At 40.8% G+C, this 20375-nt stretch overlaps 1 protein-coding gene across 2 annotated transcripts in view; it reads right to left on the reverse strand.

Moving 5' to 3' along the window:
* Window positions 1-20375, reverse strand: part of EEA1 (early endosome antigen 1) — an 86402-nt gene that overhangs the window by 60441 nt on the left and 5586 nt on the right. For both annotated transcript variants that reach the window (XM_070755820.1, XM_070755819.1), the window contains exons 2-8: window positions 14811-14903; window positions 4997-5124; window positions 4207-4261; window positions 4041-4106; window positions 2968-3007; window positions 689-802; window positions 480-601 (exon numbers count right to left, since the gene is read on the reverse strand). In XM_070755820.1, coding sequence (XP_070611921.1) covers window positions 480-601; window positions 689-802; window positions 2968-3007; window positions 4041-4106; window positions 4207-4261; window positions 4997-5124; window positions 14811-14903 — 618 coding nt within the window. The remainder of the gene's footprint in view (window positions 1-479; window positions 602-688; window positions 803-2967; window positions 3008-4040; window positions 4107-4206; window positions 4262-4996; window positions 5125-14810; window positions 14904-20375) is intronic.

The following is a 20375-nucleotide window of genomic DNA, read 5'->3' on the forward strand; positions in this document are numbered from 1 at the left end:
AGAATCTTTGAATGTAAATCTCACTACAGCCCTTATATTTAACTTCTGTATTTTAAAATATCTTGATCAATAGGAATGAACTTTGAAATTTATAAAATGTGCACAAATATATAAATAGCATAATTTATAAAAATATATTGCAAATTGACTCCAACAAAAGAACAGCAATAATTAAGAATGAAAATGGATAAATAATTGTTTAGTGACAGCAAATTACTATTGCCATGATAACTAGGAAAAGTATGGCAATGAATATAAAACAAAGGATGTTTCAAATTAAAGTATTTATTTTTAGCTTGGGAAAGAAACATATCCATTATTGTAGCATAGAAGATGATTCTTTATTTTGCACCAGAAATAGGTCACTATAAAAAATAAATAACTTCTTTTTTAAAGAACTGTAATTAAAATGATCAAATAGTAGGAATAATCCCTTTCCAATTAGATAAAGCATAATAAAACATGGCCACAGGAATTACCAGCTCTGTGTTTAAATCTTCACATACACCTTTTTGCTTCTGTAACTCTTGTGTCAAATTAGTCACTTTCTGTTCTGCGAGTTCTCGAAGGTTTGTTTCTTCATCATATTTGGCTTTAAGTTCTATCGTAGAGAAAGATTTTTTTAAAAGGTGTTCCTTCAATTTAAACAAGACGACACTGTATTGTGCAATAAGTATGGACAACTTACCCACAATCTCAGTGGCCAGTTGTGCTGCTTTCTGTTCAAATAAGTCTTTCATTTGTTTGATATTAAATTTTTCTACTTGACTGTCTTCTAACTGCTGTTCTAAAGATTCCAATTCTAAAATAAAAAGTATGATTACTAAGTGAAACTAAAATATTTTATAAAAACAAGTATAGACAAAAGTATTTTATAAAAATAAACATAGACAAAAGTTTTTCCTTTATAACCAAGATTTCCTGAAATCCTTTATTTGTCACTACTTAGAGTCCATCCTAATTTTGATGATATAGGGCAGTGATGACAAACCTTTTCTGGTTCATGTGCCAAAAGGGTGTTCACATGTGCTAGAGCGTGTGCCCATACCCATGGCTTCCCCCTGCGCATACACACAACCCCCTGTGCATGCGCATTCCTCCCCACTAGAACCTGCGCATGCCCACAGGCCTCACAACAGACTCCTGAAGCCCAGGGACTGTGAAAAACAGCCAAACAGGCCAACTTGAAGTTCAGAAACAAAGTTCTTGTTGGCCCATTGGCTCATTTTTCGCTGTCCCCTGGCTTTAAAAATGACCAAAAATAAAGCCACAAATCAGCTGGCATGTGGCTGGAGCTGACATAAGGCAATGCCTTGCAAGCCCTCCATATTGGCTCTGCAAGCCACCTGTGGCACACATGCCTTAGGTTCGCCATCACAGATATTTAGAATAAGGAAAAGGAAATACATTAGCAAAACTATCAAATGATAATAATCAAAGCCAAAACTGTTATCCCTGATTGATTGAGTGAGGTCAAACCTTCTCTGAAATTAAAGAGATTTAACTAATTTTCAGAATGACAGCAAAATGAAGACTGCACATACAGTACTTTTGAGGGGGGGATTATTCCACAAAATGGAAAATACATATCATCTCATCCACACCTTATGTCTGTTATAAGGCGGGGGACTCTCAAGAAGCCTTCTCTAAACCAGGCAATCTGGCAAGATATTAACTGTTATATCATTCTGTAGGGATCTAAAGGGAGTGACCAGAGCTATAGTGCTTGGGTCAATCATTCTTTCTCAGTCATAATCAGTATCAAACCAACTGAGAAGGAAATAAAAGCCTTATCACATCTTGCATTGAAAGCTTTGCTGTATGAACTGGCAAGCACAGCACAAAAACAACTGAACCTTGCAGCCAAACAGAATAAACACTAATAAAAACAATTATATATAAAATTATGAAGCAACAACTGCTTTACAATTATTTTATCTGATAAAAATAGTAATTGTGATTCTAATACTAAGTAAACGGGACACTGAAATTCTGATTTTTAACACCATCAACTAAAACAGAAATAATAATAACAATTTATTAGATTTGTATGCCGCCCCTCTCCGAGGATTTCTACAACAGGTACAGTAAGATCAAATCTGTTCAATAAAAAGATTCTTCTTGTTAATGTATAAGCAGAGTAATCCTTGTTTACCAAGGTTGTGCACACACATAAAAGTTTAGATTGAGATTAGTTGTGAATAACTACTCAGCCACACACAGATATACTAATCTGAATTAAAGTTTACTTTGAGAAATAACATATTCCTATAAACAGTCTAAAGTCATACACATAGTAAGTCAGAATAACAATCCAAATATTACCAGGTACATAGTCTTTTTTACCAGTTGTCTTTGTCATAATCAGCAAAGATATCAAGCCTAAACACATTTTTGCTGTAATATATAACTACAATACAGAGAAATTGCAGAGTGTTGCAGAGCATGAATGTTGGATGTATGATGTGTGAATCTATTTATTTAGTTTTAATTGTGGGTTTTTGATATACTGTTTTTTCTGTAGATTTCTAATATGTTGTAAGCTGCCCTGAGTCTCAGGAGAAGGGCGGCATAGAAATCAAATAAATAAATACATACATACATACATATAGTGAGTAGCTACTGTATTAACAATGAACAGCCAGACAAAGAGAAACAGAAAGGGTGACTCAGAGAAATAAGCTATGAACTCAACAACTGCAGCCAATATATTGCCAACTCAACAGTTATGGAGAGAGTCCTAACTATTCTTTCTTCTATAAAACAGAATTACTACATGAATTACTATGTGAAAAAATAATTTTCAACATTTTAAATTATTTAAAGACTGCATTTTAAACTTAAGTATTTACAATCAGTCAATAAATTATTTTATGGATAAACAGAGATTTAATGAGAGATCTGGATCACTAAATCACTTTTCTGGACAATTATGTTTTATGAGATTATTTTTTTAAAGTTTGTCACCTGTAGAGGGAGCAGTTGCCAGACCATCAGGTTTGGATTCCTAAGGAAATTAGGAAGGCAGGAAGAAAGGCAGGGTGAGAGAGAAAAAGAGAGAGGGAGGGAGGGAGGGAGGAATAAGAGAAAGAAAGAAAGAAAGAAAGAAAGAAGGAAGGAAGGAAGGAAGGAAGGAAGGAAGGAAGGAAGGAAGGAAGGAAGGAAGGAAGGAAGGAAGGAAGGAAGGAAAGAAAGAAAGAAATTATGAGTCTGCCCTTTGTTACAAATTTATAACCATTTTCATAATTACAGTAGAAAATATATAAGGAATTCCTGTACTTGAGCACATCATCAAGAATGATAGATTCTCTATTAACTAGCTTTAATATAAGGAATCATCATGTGTTGGAAGTTATAATTCACAATGCTGTTGTTTCAAATTAAATCCATTAAAATAAGTGAAAACATGTAATAAATTATATCTAGGAATGAATTACAAGTGTTTTCCCACCAAACAATTTTAATTATGCCATCCCAATGGGAGCTTACATTAATAAATCTGCTTTTAAAGTCAAGTTTTTTTAAAAAAAAATCCTTTCACTGTATTATTAATAAATACAAAGCTAAAAGATAAAGATAAAGGTTTCCCCTGTCCAGTTGCATCTTACTCTAGGGAGCAGTACTCATCTCTGTTTTTTAGCCAAGGGAGCCAGCATTGTTCGGAGACATTTCCCTGATCATATGGCCAGCATGTTATACGCCAAGGTGCACAAAGCACTGTTACCTTCCCACTGAAGTGGTACCCATTTATCTACTCACATTTGCATGCTTTTGAACTGCTAGGTGGGCAGGAGCTGGTGCAAGTAACGGGAGCTCACCCCGTCACACAGCACTCAGGTCTCAAACGTGGGCTGTCAGCTTTCCAGCTGACAAGCTCAGCGTCTTCAACCAATGAGCCATCACGCCCCCTTACAAAGAAGATTAGCACAATTAGAACTAAGTCAGGCCACGTGCCTTACAAAATAGGTAATAATCTTCATTTCACGGTTGATTAAAAATGGCTTGTGGAAAGCTTGCTTCAAATATTTTAAAATAATTACTTGCTGCTTCTGCCCATGAACTTTTTCTAATTCTTTCTTCAGCTCTTCAGAATACCATCGTTCTTCCTGTAGAAAGACAGTTAGAGAATGGTGTGAACTTGGGACTTTGATAACATTATGACATGCTTTGTAAATTGAAATAAAAAGCTGAATACATTCTCCCAACCTTAAGCGAAGCTTGCAGATCTTGAACTTCTTGCCTCAATAAAGTTATGTCATCACTGAATATAATCCATATTAAAAAGAAGGAAATATATATATTTAAATGTCTTAAAAATCACTGCAATTAAATTCAATTTATTTCTGTAAATAATAATATATTTAAATATATTTTGACTAATTCTAAGAAATAAAATGAAATATATTGTCCTCATATTGATTATCAAACAAATATTAAAACAATTGACACGTATACAGCACAATCTTATGCATGCTCCCTGGAAGATAAATCACTATGACTATAATTAGTTATAACTTATTTCCTATAACAACAACAGAGTTGGAAGGGACCTTGGAGGTCTTTTAATCTGATTAAATAAAACTTGGCCTTAGCTCTATGGATTCTTTTTTCCTTTTATATTCCCACTATTTTAATTTCAATTCAATTAATTTAATGAAATTAATATTTTGGTAACATCAAAACATTTCATCCATTTTCATTTCTATGAATTGAAACATAATTCTCAGCCTAGCAAAACAAAGAAGGTTTAACTGTCTTCATGAGACAAATCTAAGGTAAATATAAACTAAGATACTGTTCAATCGACCGTATAGTTTAAAAATAAAAACTTCTGGTATTAGCAACATTGTTTTCTTGAATGTATTTTTCTACTACAAAGTAATATATTTCACAATATCATCTAATACTCAAATTAACTAGTGATTAAAATGCAGTTACCAATCAATTATTATTCAATATATAATAAAAAGAAATAAACCAGTATTTTTATAAGCACCTTTTAGGGGTCATGTTAGATTCTCCTGCATGACTTGTATCAATACCAGAATCATGAACTGCTTCATAGTGTTTAAAAAGTTCTTCAGCTGATCCATGAGATTTCATACAAAGAGGGCAAATAAATCCCTGAAACATGAAGAACAAAATAATGTAACAATATTCATATTTAACTATTGGTTCTTTTATATATTAATAGGTAATTAGAAAACTGTATATCAATTTAAATTAATGGAAAGAAAATGAATACTACCATACTAATTGTATAGAAAGAATTGTGATTAAATATTCTTTAGAGGAGCCTTAAATGCTATTTCATTTGCTAATGTAATTAATTACAACAACACATGCCAGCATTAAGTTTAAACTACTCAGCAAAGTTGCTAACAAAATTGCTTGATCTGCATATACAGTGATCCCCCGATTATCGCGAGGGTTCCGTTCCAAGACCCCTCACGATAATCGATATTTCGGGATGTAGTGGTACGGAAATAAAAACACCATCTGCGCATGCGCGCCCCTTTTTCCATGGCCGCACATGCGCAGATGGTGGAGTTTGCGTGTGGGCGGCGGGGAAGACCCGGGGAAGACCCAGGGAAAGTTCCTTCGGCCGCCCAACAGCTGATCTGCTCGGCAGCGCGGCAGCAGCGAGGAGCTGAAGATGGGGTTTCCCCGTTGCCCAGGCAACGGGGAAACCCCATCTTCGGCTCCTCGCTGCTGCCGCGCTGCCGAGCAGATCAGCTGGTGGGCGGCCGAAGGAACCTTCCCTGGGTCTTCCCGCCGCCCAGGCAAAGGGGAAACCCCAAGATCGCTTGCCGCTTGCCCGTCACCCGCTCGCCCGGCCGCTCGCTTGCCGCTTGCCCGTTCGCCCGCCCGCCCGGCTGCTCGCTTGCCGCTTGCCCGTTCGCCCGCCCGCCCGGCTGCTCGCTTGCCGCTTGCCGCTTGCCCGTTCGCCCGCCCGCCCGGCTGCTCGCTTGCCGCTCGAGAGCAAGAGGGGGAGAGATAGAGAAAGAGAGAGAAGGAAAGAAAGAGATGAGAGAGGGAGGAAGAGAGTGTGAGAGAGGAAGAAGCAAGATAGAGAAAGAGAGAGAGAAAGAAAGATGAGAAAGGAAGGGAGTGACGTCATCGGGTGGAAAAATCGCGATATAGCGTTTCGCAATGATCGAGATCGCGAAACTCGGGGGATCACTGTACAACAATAAAGAATTCTAATACATTCTGTCAAAATGGGAAAACTTTCTGGTGTATGTGCCCTGATTGTTTAGTTAATATTACTTACAAAACCGCTCTCTTCAATCAGAATTATAATTTAGATTTAGATTTTGAATTTCATTTACAAGTCTAGTTTGGAGACAGAGTAAATAAAATATTAATCATTGTACATAATATTAAACAACTTCTAGGGTACCTTGTAATTCTATCCATCAAGTGGAAGTGAGTGGACAGTGTACATCAACTTCAAATGTTATTACCATTCAACTTAATGGCAAATATGTCACACTTAAATATTTTGGAACATTTATGTTTATGTGCTATAGTGTCTGTCTGTCTGTATGTGTGTGTATGTGTGTATGTTTAATGATATGCAAAAAATAGTACAAGTAGTCCTCGACTTACAAAAGTTCACTTAGTGACCATTCAAAATTACAATAGCACTGAAAAAAAGTGACTTAAAACTTACAACCATTGCAATATTCCCCCCTGGTTATGTGATCAAAATTCAGAAACCTTGGCAACTGACTCATATTTATAACGGTTGCAATGCTCTGGTGTCATGTGAAACCATTTTGATGACAAGAAAAGCCAATGAGGAATCCAGATGCACTTAACAACTGTGGCAAGAAAAGTTGTAAAATGGAGCAAAGGTAACTCACTTAACAAATGGGTTTTTTAGCAACAGAAATTTGGGGCTCAACTTTGTTTGTAAGTTGTGGGCTATCAGTATATGAGCTTATAAGATAACATCCTCAATTATAGATCCTAACCCGAATAGGATACTTGGAATAAAAATAGGCTATTGTTGCATTTATGGCATACCAGATAAAATGTGTCAAACTGAACAATATTATCATTATCAGAGGATGCTGCAGCATGTAAAGCATGCACAATAAAGGCTAGTAACCTAGCATACACATTTCTATCTTATTAACGACCATTATATGAAATCCTTACCCAAAGCTAAACGGTTAGCAGATGTCAATATCTATTACTTGGGATACAGAGGATTGCAACTTATGCAAAAGAAATAAATAGTAAAAATTATGCATTAATGAATGATATGAGTAACTGTGGTGTACTAAAAAAGACGTACTAAATCTATGGTTGTTTCAAACCAATAAAACTCTGGGCTGTTTTCACTACATAAAATAAAACAAAATAAAATAAAAATTATAATAAAATTAATATAATCCTGGAACAAAGCGCAGCAGATTTAACTGTGGCTGAAAAGAATGTGGATAATTGATGTGGTGACACTAGGAGATAATAGAATACCAGGCAAATAAAATTGAGAAAAATCACAAAATATCAAGATTTGAAAATAAAAATGGAAAGGTCATGGCACAAACCAGCCTCACTCACAGTGGTTATCGGTACACTGGATGCCATACTAAAAATCTTGCACAGCACTTTAAATGGTGAAATTTTTATGCCATTAACAAATGGCTGTGCTAATTTGATCTGCACAAAACTATGCTGATTCATTATATTATCCTAGGTTCTTGGGAAGAACTCAATTTATACGAAAATGAACACCAGCTAAAGAACTGGCAACTGTGATTTCACATTTTTGTGTATATAATAATATAATATAGCAGTAAAATAAGTATCAGCCTTACATTATTGACTCTGAAAGAAATTGTGAAGGATCTTCAAAAAAAACCCTTTACAACAGTGTTCCAAAACCTTTCCAGCTTGGCAGCCCAATGACAGGAAAGAAGAGGGGATGGTTTTGTACAAGTGGTAGGGGGTTGGAGACCCCTGCTTTACAAGTTTGCTAAATTCCACAAACATTGAATTATTCTCTCCTTGCAGGTTAAGTCAGTTTATAGAAGTCATGCTCTATACCAATTAATTGAGCAATTAATTTTGCCATGGGGCCGCATGAGAAATTGGGATGGTTTTAGAGGGCCAGACTTTAATTATTTTTTATACTTAGATATATAAATTTAGGAATTGCTGATCTGTTTTAATAAAATTTTAATGTTTTAATAAAGTTAGAAGTATTGATTATAATGAGATATTATAATGTGATACTGATTTGGATTAATGCATAAATGGAATTCAATTTAGAATTGTTGGGGAGATTAATGATGTTAATGATTTTTAATTGATTGAAAATAGAGAATATTTAGAATTTTTTCCTTTTTTTTCTTTTCTCAAATTGACTGAAATTTAAGATTAATAATTAAGTAAGAAATGCAGATAAGTATTAATTGGCTAAATGTTAGATGGGTTGAAATAATTTTTAAATTTGGGATTAGGTGAATATGCTATTTAGGAGGGGAAGAAGTCTGAAATTCGTATATGTTTATGTTTGGTTTTTAATTTTCTTTTGTTAACATCTGATTGGATATACAAGGTTTTATTGGTTTATAGAAAAATGTATAAAGAAAGAAGGAAGCACTTTGGCATAATGGTTAATATGTTAGAAATATAATTGGTGTACTGTTTGAAGGAACATTAAGGAGGGAATTTAATTAAAAGAAAATGTAACTGGATGACAAAATTAGAAAAAAAACTTTTGCAACTCTTTTGATGATTGATATTAGTTACTAACAAAATACCGCATTTTATTCATGGAAAATTAGATGACACACTGTATTGTTTGAAAATATGTTTAGAGAAGGGGAGGCTGAGTGCGAGCTTTAAAAAGAAAGGCTGAGGGAGGCCGAGGCAAGAGCTCCGGTTTTGGCAGCGCCGTCACCGAGCAACGGGAGCAACTGCCCTTTTGCTCCACAGGATACACACACAGAGAGACACATACTCCTGCGGTGCTACCCAAACCGGAACTCTTGCCTCGCCCTCCCTCCGCCTTTCTCTTTAAAGGTTCCGGCGAGTGCTTAGCTCCCCCCCCCCGGCACATGGCAGCGCGCAGAGGTTCACCCTGAGGCAGATCAGCTGTTGGGCGGCGAGAAACGGAAGTGGCTCCACTGCGCGAAGGTGGAAAACCCCGCACAGCATTTGTTTTTGCCTGCTGGCGGGCCGGCCACAGTGGGCAGGCCGGATGCGGCCCGCAGGCTGCCCCTTGCCCAGGTCTGCTCTACTCTTTGACAACTGAAAATAACAATTAAAGCTATAATCCTATATACTCTTATAGGGAATAAACTAAATAGTATCAAAATTTACACTCCACAGTAAAATAATGAATGATTAATATAGCAACTCTACTAGCCTCTGTTTTTTTAATGTATTTATTACAAATTTATTGTATTATTTATGAGACAGAAGTAGTCAAATAAGGTATGTAATGCTAAGACTGGATCTTTTACCGTATAATAAAGAGCATTAAGTATAATCTTATATACACTGCTCAAAAAAATAAAGGGAACACTTAAACAACACAATATAACTCAAAGTAAATCAAACTTCTGTGAAATCAAACTGTCCACTTAGGAAGCAACACTGATTGACAATCAATTTCACATACTGTTGTGCACATTCAACTTTGGACAGAACAAAGTATTCAATGAGAATATTTCATTCATTCAGATTTAGGATGTGATATTTGAATGTTCCCTTCATTTTTTTGAGCAGTGTAGTTCTACCTTGCACAGTAGTCAAATCAAGCTATATGTTTTCCGAAGAATCTGCTTGTATTTTTTCAGAGACCATGAATAGACCAATCCAAGATATACAATAAACAGGATTACAGTATTACATAAATGTTAATAATGTGTGAAGTCCTTAAAGTACTTAACTTCAATATTTCCCTATTAAGCAATGAGAAAAATGAGAATAAAATGTACATTTTATTTTTTCTAAAGATTGCAACTCAATCTGGCATATGAATAAATAATTCTATAAACTAAATCATAATTATCATTATGATAACTATGATAATGGTAATTATCACATACTGTTGTGCACATTCAATTTTGGACAGAACAAAGTATTCAATGAGAATATTTCATTCATTCAGATTTAAAAATTCAGATTTAGGATAATTATCATTACCAGAGGTAGATTCCTCCCAGTTCAGACCGTTTTGCCTGAACAGGTAGCGACCCACTGATGACCTCACAATGACATCACGGAACCGGTTTGGTCAGTGCCGGTCTATGGGCACCACCATATTTTTTTCTAATTGTTCTTGAATATTGCTTGGGAGGAGGAATTTTTTTTAATTTATTTTTTCTTCTGAGCATGCGCAGAAACAGAGTTTCAGGCACTGCGCCTGCGTCACCATCTTGCTTTCGGGAGGTTTTTGCAGATTTTTTTGGCACTGCATATGTGTGCATGTGCGAAGCACACACGGGCCCATGGGGCAGGACCATGCGGTATGGGAGGAAGCGAACCAGCAGCAAGGTAAGTTAGAACCCACCCCTGAAATACACTATATATAGTATTATGTTCAGCAGAATTTGATGACTATTCCAGCTGTTTTTATTGTTTATAAGTGTTGTTTTTAAAAATTTCACACAAATTTGGAATTTTATTTTCCAAAAAGAAATTTTATATATTTCACAAACTATTGTTCAAACTACGGATACTGAAGAACACAAGTGCAAATAAGTCAGAAGAAAACTATTATATTAAGCTGAGTTTTATATAAACAAAATAAATTATATTCCATTTTTAAAGGCCAAGCTTTAAAGCTGCACCATTTCATATAATTCAGCAATAAACAAGAAAGAATACAAGATACTGATAGTCTATACACAATTTAGCATTCACTCTCTATGACAGAGAAAACTACCACCTTATATCTTCCTATCATACCGTGTTTCCCCGATAGTAAGACCCCCCCGATTGTAAGACATATGGGGGGCTTCAGGGGGGTCGGCTTATATAAGCCATACCCCGAAAGTAAGACATATGTCTTACTTTCGGGGAAACACGGGGGTATTGCGGGGGGGGCGATAACATTGCTTCCAAGCTCCCTACGCGCCCCTCGCCTTCGCTCGCCGCGGCGCCATCGCCTCTTCCCCTGCCGAGGCTCAGCTGCAAGCGGCCAGCGAGGCCGATCGGCTCCGAGGTGAGCGGCCGGAGCTGCGCCCTCCTTCGCCCGCCTCCTTTCCGCTCGCCTCGGAGCCGATCGGCCTCGCTGGCTGCTTGCAGCTGAGCCTCGGCAGGGGAAGAGGCGGTCGCGCCGCGGCGAGCGAAGGCGAGGGGCGCGCAGGGAGCTGCCGGAAAGGAGGCGGGCGAAGGAGGGCACAGCGGCGGCCGCTCGCCTCGGAGCCGATCAGCCTCGCTGGCTGCTTCCCCTGCCGAGGCTCAGCTGCAAGCGGCCAGCGAGGCCGATCGGCTCCGAGGCGAGCGGCCGGAGCTGCGCCCTCCTTCGCCCGCCTCCTTTCCGCTTGCCTCGGAGCCGATCGGCCTCGCTGGCTGCTTGCAGCTGAGCCTCCGCAGGGGAAGAGGCAGTGGCGCCGCGGTGAGCAAAGGCGAGGGGCGCGCAGGGAGCTGCCGGAAAGGAGGCGGGCGAAGGAGGGCACAGCGGCGGCCGCTCACCTCGGAGCCGATCGGCCTCGCTGGCCGCTTCCCCTGCCGAGGCTCAGCTGCAAGCAGCCAGCGAGGCCGATCGGCTCCGAGGCGAGCGGCCGGAGCTGCGCCCTCCTTCGCCCGCCTCCTTTCCGCTCGCCTCGGAGCCGATCGGCCTCGCTGGCCGCTTGCAGCTGAGCCTTGGCAGGGGAAGAGGCGGTGGCGCCGCGGCGAGCGAAGGCGAGGGGCGCGCAGGGAGCTGCCGGAAAGGAGGCGGGTGAAGGAGGGCACAGCGGCGGCCGCTCGCCTCGGAGCCGATCGGCCTCGCTGGCCGCTTCCCCTGCCGAGGCTCAGCTGCAAGCGGCCAGCGAGGCCGATCGGCTCCGAGGCAAGCGGCCGGAGCTGCGCCCTCCTTCGCCCGCCTCCTTTCCGGCAGCTCCCCGCGCCCGAAGACGAGCCGGCCCCGGTGCCCGGGACAATGTAAGACATACCCCCAAAGTAAGACACAGTGGGGCTTTTGGGGGTAAAAAGATAGTAAGACACTGCCTTACTATCGGGGAAACACGGTAGATACTTTTCAGAAAAAGTAAAATTAAAATCAAGCTGTGCGAGACCAACTGTATCTCAAAGATAATGTACATTATCTTTGAGCCTTTATCTAGTCTTTCCCACACTAAAATGTGAACATTCTTATGAAATTGGTACAGAAATTAAAGTAACTAGTTTGAACTCTATATGTCTGGGTTTGATCGCTCATGCCTGATACAAGCAACCACAAAAGAGAAGCATTCCACAACCAAAAAGATTCCACAACACTACAAGATAGTTCATGAAGCAGCTGTTCTTTTTTTCCTTTCCCAATATTTTTATTCTGGTGCTATTCATGCATTGTAAGTGCTGTTGCCCTTTTTATACACATTGGACTGGAGACACCTTCTTTAAATAGTTATTTTAGGTAATAATTTAAAATGGTAAGTAAACTAAATACAGTAGATATATTTTATCATTAAAATAATATTAATGTTTCCTAATCTTTCTAAGCTGCCCTGAGTCTACGGAGAAGGGCAGCCTAGAAATCCAAATAACAGATAAATAATAAATAAATAAATACAGTATTTCAAATATTTTTACATTTTTTTAATTAAACTGAAAATTATATAAGGTAGATGCCATGAGACATATAGCCCCAAAAAACCAAGAAAAAATGGGTAAAGCTAATGACTCTGTATCCAAACCATTTTTTTTCCATTCCGAAAGGTGTCGGCTATTCTGCATCAAATTATTTAAAAACATATTTCTGAATAATTTTATAATTATTTATATGTATTGTTTATAAGGTAAACTTACAATCTTATAAACTTTATAAAATTATAAAGTATACATTGAACTTCAAAACGACAGTTTGACAATCCAACTGATAGTTACAGGTTGCTTCTCTCCTTGATTGGTTGATGATTAATTATTGGCTAATATTTCTTCCCAGATTGATTCCTTTAGTGTTACAGATAACTTCCTCTCTCCCTGGAAATAGGCGACAGACCACAAGCTGGGCTCTTATGCGCTCTCCCCAGCATTTTTAATATCTCTAGGCTTTGACTATGCTAAGCAAGTAGTCCTTAATAGAATAAAAGACATGGAGTCCATTCCAATAAATAAGTTGCCTTCCCATAGTAGGAACAGAATTAACCAGGGGATGTAGGAGCCATCAAGATATTTAGAGAACCTGATCTTCCCCAAAAATAGAATAGCATTCTTTAGAGCCAGATTTAACATCCTCCCTTCAGCACTCCTCCAAAACAGGTATAACAAGATCCCAATAGCGGAACAAGCATGTATATGTGGTAAAGAAGGAGACGATATCACACGTTTTATTTTACTGTGAGTTAAACTGAGTTTTTAGGTCAATATTCTCCCCTTATTAGTGAGATTACTAGGGAGAGAAGACAATTTTTATGTTGGCTATATCCTTTGGGGTTCAAACCCGGCTATCAAACAAGCAGTAGCAAAATTCTGTGCAGCTGCAGTGACCACAAGGAAAATTTGATTACAGTATTAAAAGATGTTTACTGCACCAATTTCTCGTAGAAATTGACAATTTTTTAAATTGTTTTCAATTTCTTTAACAATTTTTAGAGAATTTATATTTACACTCATACTTACCTGCTCTCCCATCATGTAACCAAGGCTAAGAGTCATACTGTTTGATACCATGTATTTATTATTATGGGCATTATTATTACTATTATTATTAATAGTAGTAATATATTTTAACGCTATTGTAAACAGTGATAATTTTGTCTATTGCTGGTATGTGACCATAATAAAGTTGCATCATCATCATCATGATCATCGTTATTATTATTATTATTATTATTATTATTATTATTATTATTATTTGCGGCAAACCCTCTTTTTTGAAGCAAAAATACAAAATACAATGGGAAAAATCTTTCCTTTCTATGGACAATAAAGTCTGGAATCAATTAGAGTAAATAATAAGTAAAATAAATAGTTAATATAAAAATTAACTATGTGAAATTAACTAGTGAAATGGCTATGCAGGCAAATACAAATATACTATCAGAGATAGTGCCTGAAGAAGCTGAGTTTTTCAAAAGCCATAGCTACACTAATACTTCAAGATGAGATTTTTCTCAGGTGACTGAAGCAGCTTAATAGTTAAAATATTATTTTTTCACTACTGTTATAAGCAGACAGAGAAAACAGACATGTTTTTGGCAACATTGCTATCAATGGTCAGCTACTTTATTTTAAAGACCAATTATTTTCTTCTAGAATATCATTCCCTGTATCATAATGGCTAACTCTATTTTTTGCTCTATATTGCCATGAATATTGACCATCATGCTTTTATTTATTCTAGAAAATCTATATAGTTTCCAGACATTTTGCATTAATTCAAACCAGAGGAGATACATTTGATGCTGAAAATATACAAAATCTTCTGACATCTGTTATATAAAAAGGTATTTCATTTTGGTTTCTTCTACTTCTAGCTTTTAGGCTTAATCTGCCAAAAACTAATTACAACGTAAATTATGTCAAATGCAGGATTAAATGCCACATAAATCAATAATTCTGCAATATTGTAAGATTACAAATCATTTGGATTACATTCTGAAATAATAAATTCATACATTCTTGCAATATAGTACCTCCGAAGTACTGTCATTGTTAATATCCACTGCATTTCCAGGAACTGCAGATGAATCCGACTCAGAGCTCTGAGATCCAACTCTGCCTGGAGTCTGAAAAAAAAAAGAAAATATGATATATTATCACTGTCAAATTGCCTTGCTCTGGGGACCACTGGCAGCAGTAAATTTATTCCCATGGATTCTTCTAGGATTAAGATTATTCACAGGTGTAGGAAGTAGCAATGCAATGACAGTTGATTCTTATGGAAGAAGCCAAATAAAATAACTTTCTGGAGGCAGAGTTGCTAAAATTTTATTTAAAGAAGGCCTACAACAAAAATAGCCACTACCAATAACTTCTTCTCCTCACATATATTTCCCCAAAGGGTAATTCTATGTGATGTGAATGTACAGATATACCATACAGTGTGAATCGTAGGTTTAAGGCAACAACTTTGACTACTGCTTATCTAAATACTTCAAGTTGCATTTTTAAATACATATACTGAAAGCTGAACTTTTTAAAAAAAGAATGCAATCTTCAGATCCTCCCCCTATCTGCTGAATTTGTGACACATTCTCAGATACAATATAGTCTTATGTTTTAGCAATCAATTAACAGAAAATAAAGCTGACCTACAAACTTTCAAAATACTGTATGAACTTTCATCAATATAAAGAGCATATGAACTCTTGTGTGTCCAATCACACTTGGCCAATGAAGAATTCTATTCAATTCTATTCTATTCCAAACAAATGCCCACAACTCCCAACTGGTCCAAGACGTTGGGAGAGAAGGTGGGAAAGGGTTAGTTTACTGTGTGCTATGTATGTATGGGACCTTCCCCTGCCTTCTGTTCGCATGCTATTCACTGATCTTCACATATACCGCTCACTGTCACTTATGTAAGGTAAGAACTCCACTACTCATATTTTTATTCTTGTTTGGTCTTATAAACAAACTGGACTTTGAATAGCCTTTCAGTATGTGTACCCTGTCTGTGAGTAGAAAAATGTCTATGTATATGAATCTTCAAGAAAGTGTTATTTTAATGAATAAAAAACTACTACTTTTAAAAGGAAAAGAAGTCTAATGAGAAAATTATAAAGTCTAATGAGAAAATTATAAAGAAGTCTAATGAGAAAATGGTGGACAGAAGAAATGGCCAATATGGCATAAAGTCCTATGAAGATGTGAAGACCAAGCCTCCTTCAACAAGAATATATTTCGCCATGTATACATGAAGAAAAGGATAAAAGGTCAGGATTGAAGCTTTAATCACAGAAATATGTCAAGGAATACATATTTACAGGGGGTAGACAAAAAACAGAAACACCTTGAAAAATCATCAAAATATCTTTTAATATGGTGTTGGTCCACCTTTTGCGGCAAATACAGCCTCAATTCTCCAAGCTATGGATTCATACAAATTGTGAATTGTTTCCAAAAGAATTTTAGCCCATTCTTCAGTTAAAACACCCTCTAGTTCTTTTAGAGACGATGGTGATGGAAATCTCTAAAATCGACCATAAATGCTCAATAATGTTGAGGTCTGGTGATTGTGGTGATCAGATGAGATGCATTAGAATGTTCCTCGTGCCATTCTTTAACACTTCTTGCTCTATGGATTAGTGCCTTATCATCTTGAAAGATGGCATCCCCCCCCCTGGAAAAGGTTATTGAACCATAGGATGAATCTGGTCGGCCAAAAGTCCTAAATAGTGATGGCTGTTAATTCTTCCATGAAGGAAAATCATTGGCCCGGCGGATTTCCAAGAAATAGCAACCCAGATCATCACTGAACCCCTGCCATGTTTGACGGTTGGGAGAAGGCAGTCTGGATAAAATGATTCTTTTGGCTGTCTCTAGATGTAAACACGGCCGGAGGTCGGAAAAAGGGTAAACGATGATTCGTCAGAGAAAATCACATTTTGCCACTGCTCGAGGGACCATTTCTGGCGGCTTATACACCACTCTAAATGCTTTAAAACATATGTCTTTGAGAGCAGAGGTTTTCTAATTGCAGCTCTTCCGTGGAATCCAGATTTGTGAAGCTCCCTTCGAACAGCTTTTGTGGAAACTGGGTTCTGTACGTGTGTATTGAGCTCTGCAGTGATTTTAGGAGCTGTGGTCTTGTGATCCGTTCTAACAATTTGCTTTAGAGTCTGACGATCTCTTTCGGACAACTTTGACTTTTGACCAGACCTGTGCTTGGCTGAGGACGTTTTCCCTTCTCTTTCAAAAGCAGTCATTACTTTTGAGGCATTACCTCTTGAAATAATGCAGTAATTACTAAAAATCAGCAGATTTTTCAAGAAAAATTTCTGTTCAGACTGCTACAATCATTTCTTGTTGGTTCTGCCCAGCGGATAATAACCTGGGGTGGGTTCCAAATTTTACTACCATTATATGGGCATGGCTTAATTTCTGGGTGTGGCTTGATGGTCCTGTGATGGTGGTGTGTGGCTTGATGGTCATGTGACTGGGTGGGGATTGCTGAGTAATCATGTGACCGGGTGAGCATGTGACTTGGTGGGCAGGGCCAACTTGACGCCACTCACGTCAAGGGTTAGGGTTAGAATGCCTGGTCTCTCCTCGCCTCAAAGGCCTCAACGAGATACAATTTCCCTGCCTATTTACTACTACTGAACATCCAAAATATACTATTTAATCCTATGTATACAGTGATCCCCCGGGTATTGCGCTCCCGATCATTGCGAAACGGCTATATGGCGATTTTTGAACCCGGAAGTAAAAACACCATCTGCGCATGCGCGCCCTTTTTTTCTATGGGCACGCATGCGTAGATGGCGCCGGGCAGATCAGCTGCTGGGCGGCTACCCTGGGTCTTCCCCCTCTTGCTGGCGGGAGGGCGAAGCCCCCCCCAGCACCCGCTCGCCCACCGTTCGCCCGGCCACCCTCCGTTTGCCGCTCGCCCACCCTTCGCCCGGCCACCCGCCGTTCGCCCGCCGTTCGCCCGGCTCACCCGCCGTTCGCCCCGGCCACCCGCCGTTCGCCCGCCGTTCGCCGCTCGCCCGCCGCTCGCCCGCCCTTCGCCCGGCCACCCGCCGTTCGCTCGCTGCTCGCCCGGCCACCCGGGTTCGTTTGGCTTCGGGACATGCCGGCGGCGACGTTTTAAAACAGCCGCGCGGTTTACCAACTGAGTCCCGAAGTTCGCCTTTGACTTCGGGACTCAGTTGGTAAACCGCGTGGCTGTTTTAAAACGTCGCCGCCGGCATGTCCCGAAGCCAAACGAACCCGGGTGGCCGGGCGAGCAGCGAGCCCGCCCTTCGCCCGGCCACCCGCCGTTCGTTCGCCGGGTTGGGGGTCCAGGGGGTGCTGGCAAGCCCCCCATGCCAGCGGCATTTTAAAACAGCCGCGCGGCCCCCAATCTTCGGCTCCTCGCTAGCGCTGCGGAAGTAAAAACACCATCTGCGTTTTTACTTCCGCAGCGCTACTTCGCTAAAACCCGATCATTGCCAGGGGTCCTGGAACGGAACCCTCGCAATGATCGGGGGATCACTGTATATGCAATATGTGTATACAGTGATCCCCCGATCATTGCGGGGGTTCCGTCCCAGGACCCCCCGCAACGAGCGGGTTTTCGCGAAGTAGCGCTGCGGAAGTAAAAACACCATCTGCGCATGCGCAGATGGTGTTTTTACTTCCCAGCAGCGAGGAGCCGAAAATTGGGGTTTCCCTGCCGCCCATGCAAACTCCTCGCTGCTGCCGCGCCCGCCGCTCGCCCGCCCTGAAAGGGAAAGCCCCCCCAGGCCGGCTCCGATCCCCCCAGGCCGGCTCAGATCCCTCAGGCCGGCTCCGATCATTTTAAAACAGGCGCGCCGCTTCTCCGCTGACTCCTGGCGAACTTCCCCGCTTTAGGAGTCAGCGGAGAAGCGGCGCGCCTGTTTTAAAACGATCGGAGCCGTCCTGGGGGGGCTTTCCAGCAATCCCCGAGCCCGGGTTGGGGGTTCGGGGGTTGCTGGAAAGCCCTCCCAGGCCGGCTCCGATCGTTTTAAAACAGGCGCGCCGCTTCTCCGCTGACTCCTGGCGAACTTCCCGGGCGAAGGGCGAAGGGCGGGCGAGCGGCGAAGGGCGGGCGAACGGCGAAGGGCGGGCGAACGGCGGGCGAACGGCGGGTGGCCGGGCGAAGGGTGGGCGAGCGGCGAGCGGCAGGTAGCCGGCCGAACGGCGGGCGAGCGGGTGCTGGGGGGGCTTCGCCCTCCCGCCAGCAAGAGGGGGAAGACCCAGGGAAGCCGCCCAGCAGCTGATCTGCCCGGCGCCATCTACGCATGCGTGCCCATAGAAAAAAGGGCACGCATGCGCAGATGGTGTTTTGACTTCCGGGTTGAAAAATCGCAAATTAGCCTGTTCGCAATGGTCGGGGACGCAATAACCGGGGGATCACTGTATACCTACTACATACAGACACACCAAAAGATACATTATCTACTATATATGTATGTACACACACAAACACACAAACACACACACACCTCTTCTAAAACTATACACAATCAAACTCACTTACTGCATTTGGAAAAACATACCCAGAGTCCACTTTCTGCCACACATTTAACCATAACTTCTGTACATTAGAACATTACACATGGCTTCAGATGTTCTTCCCTAGCTTGCACATGACTATTAGAACCAGTAAATGTCATGGATTGAGTAAAATGTGATGAAACACACTTAACAATGCCCTTGCTTAGCAACCAAAATTTTGGGCTCAATTGCAGTCATAAGTCAAGGACTATCTCTGCCTTATTCTGCATGGCATGAGTAAACATGTCCTAGTAAACTGCTTCGCCTTTCTGGCAATTTTCCTCTCGGTTAGAGGCACCAAAATAATCCACATAATGTAAGGTTTCCTGCTGTAGCACAGGGCTGGACTAGATGACCTCCGAGATATCTTCCAGCCCTAAATTGCTGTGCCGTTTCAAAGTATCTTCTGAAGCCATGTCTTCTGGGGATGCTATATCTGTATTGCCAACCAAGTTGTAGCACTTAGGTCAGTGATGGCGAACCTATGACACGCGTGTCACCACTGACACGCCTAGCCATTTTTGGTGACACGCGGCCGCCGGAGAAACGGAGCTTTAGGGAGTGCAATTGCAACCGCAATTATTATTATTATTCCTCTCCCCTTAATTAAGAGGCCGGGCAATTTTCGCCCCGCCGATATTTGCGATGGCTGGGAGGGGTGAGAACACCGCCTCCCAGCTGATTGGCGTGGTGCCAAGCATCGAACGGTGGTTGGCTCGCAGGGGCCGCTGGGAGCGAGGGGATGGGTTGCAGGCCTCCTCCCTTCCCCCTGCCCAGGAAAGAGTTGTAAGAAAGAAAGTTGTAAGAAAGTGCGCTGCTTTCTCGGAAAGCCAGCTTTCCTGGCCAGCACAGGGCTTTCCCGCCGCTCCCTCCCTCCGAAAACACAACGGAGGTCCACAGCGAAGCCGAGTGGAGCAACGGGAGGCTCAGGCTGGTGGCGGTAGACCTCCGGGTTTTTTTCGGCAGGGGGGGGCAGGAGGACCTTCCTGGCTTTCCGGGGCAGCTGGCTTGAGACTTGTGCCGGTCAGCAAAGC

Source organism: Erythrolamprus reginae, chromosome 6 (genome assembly GCF_031021105.1).
Source record: "Erythrolamprus reginae isolate rEryReg1 chromosome 6, rEryReg1.hap1, whole genome shotgun sequence".
Classification (NCBI taxonomy): Eukaryota; Metazoa; Chordata; class Lepidosauria; order Squamata; family Dipsadidae; genus Erythrolamprus; species Erythrolamprus reginae.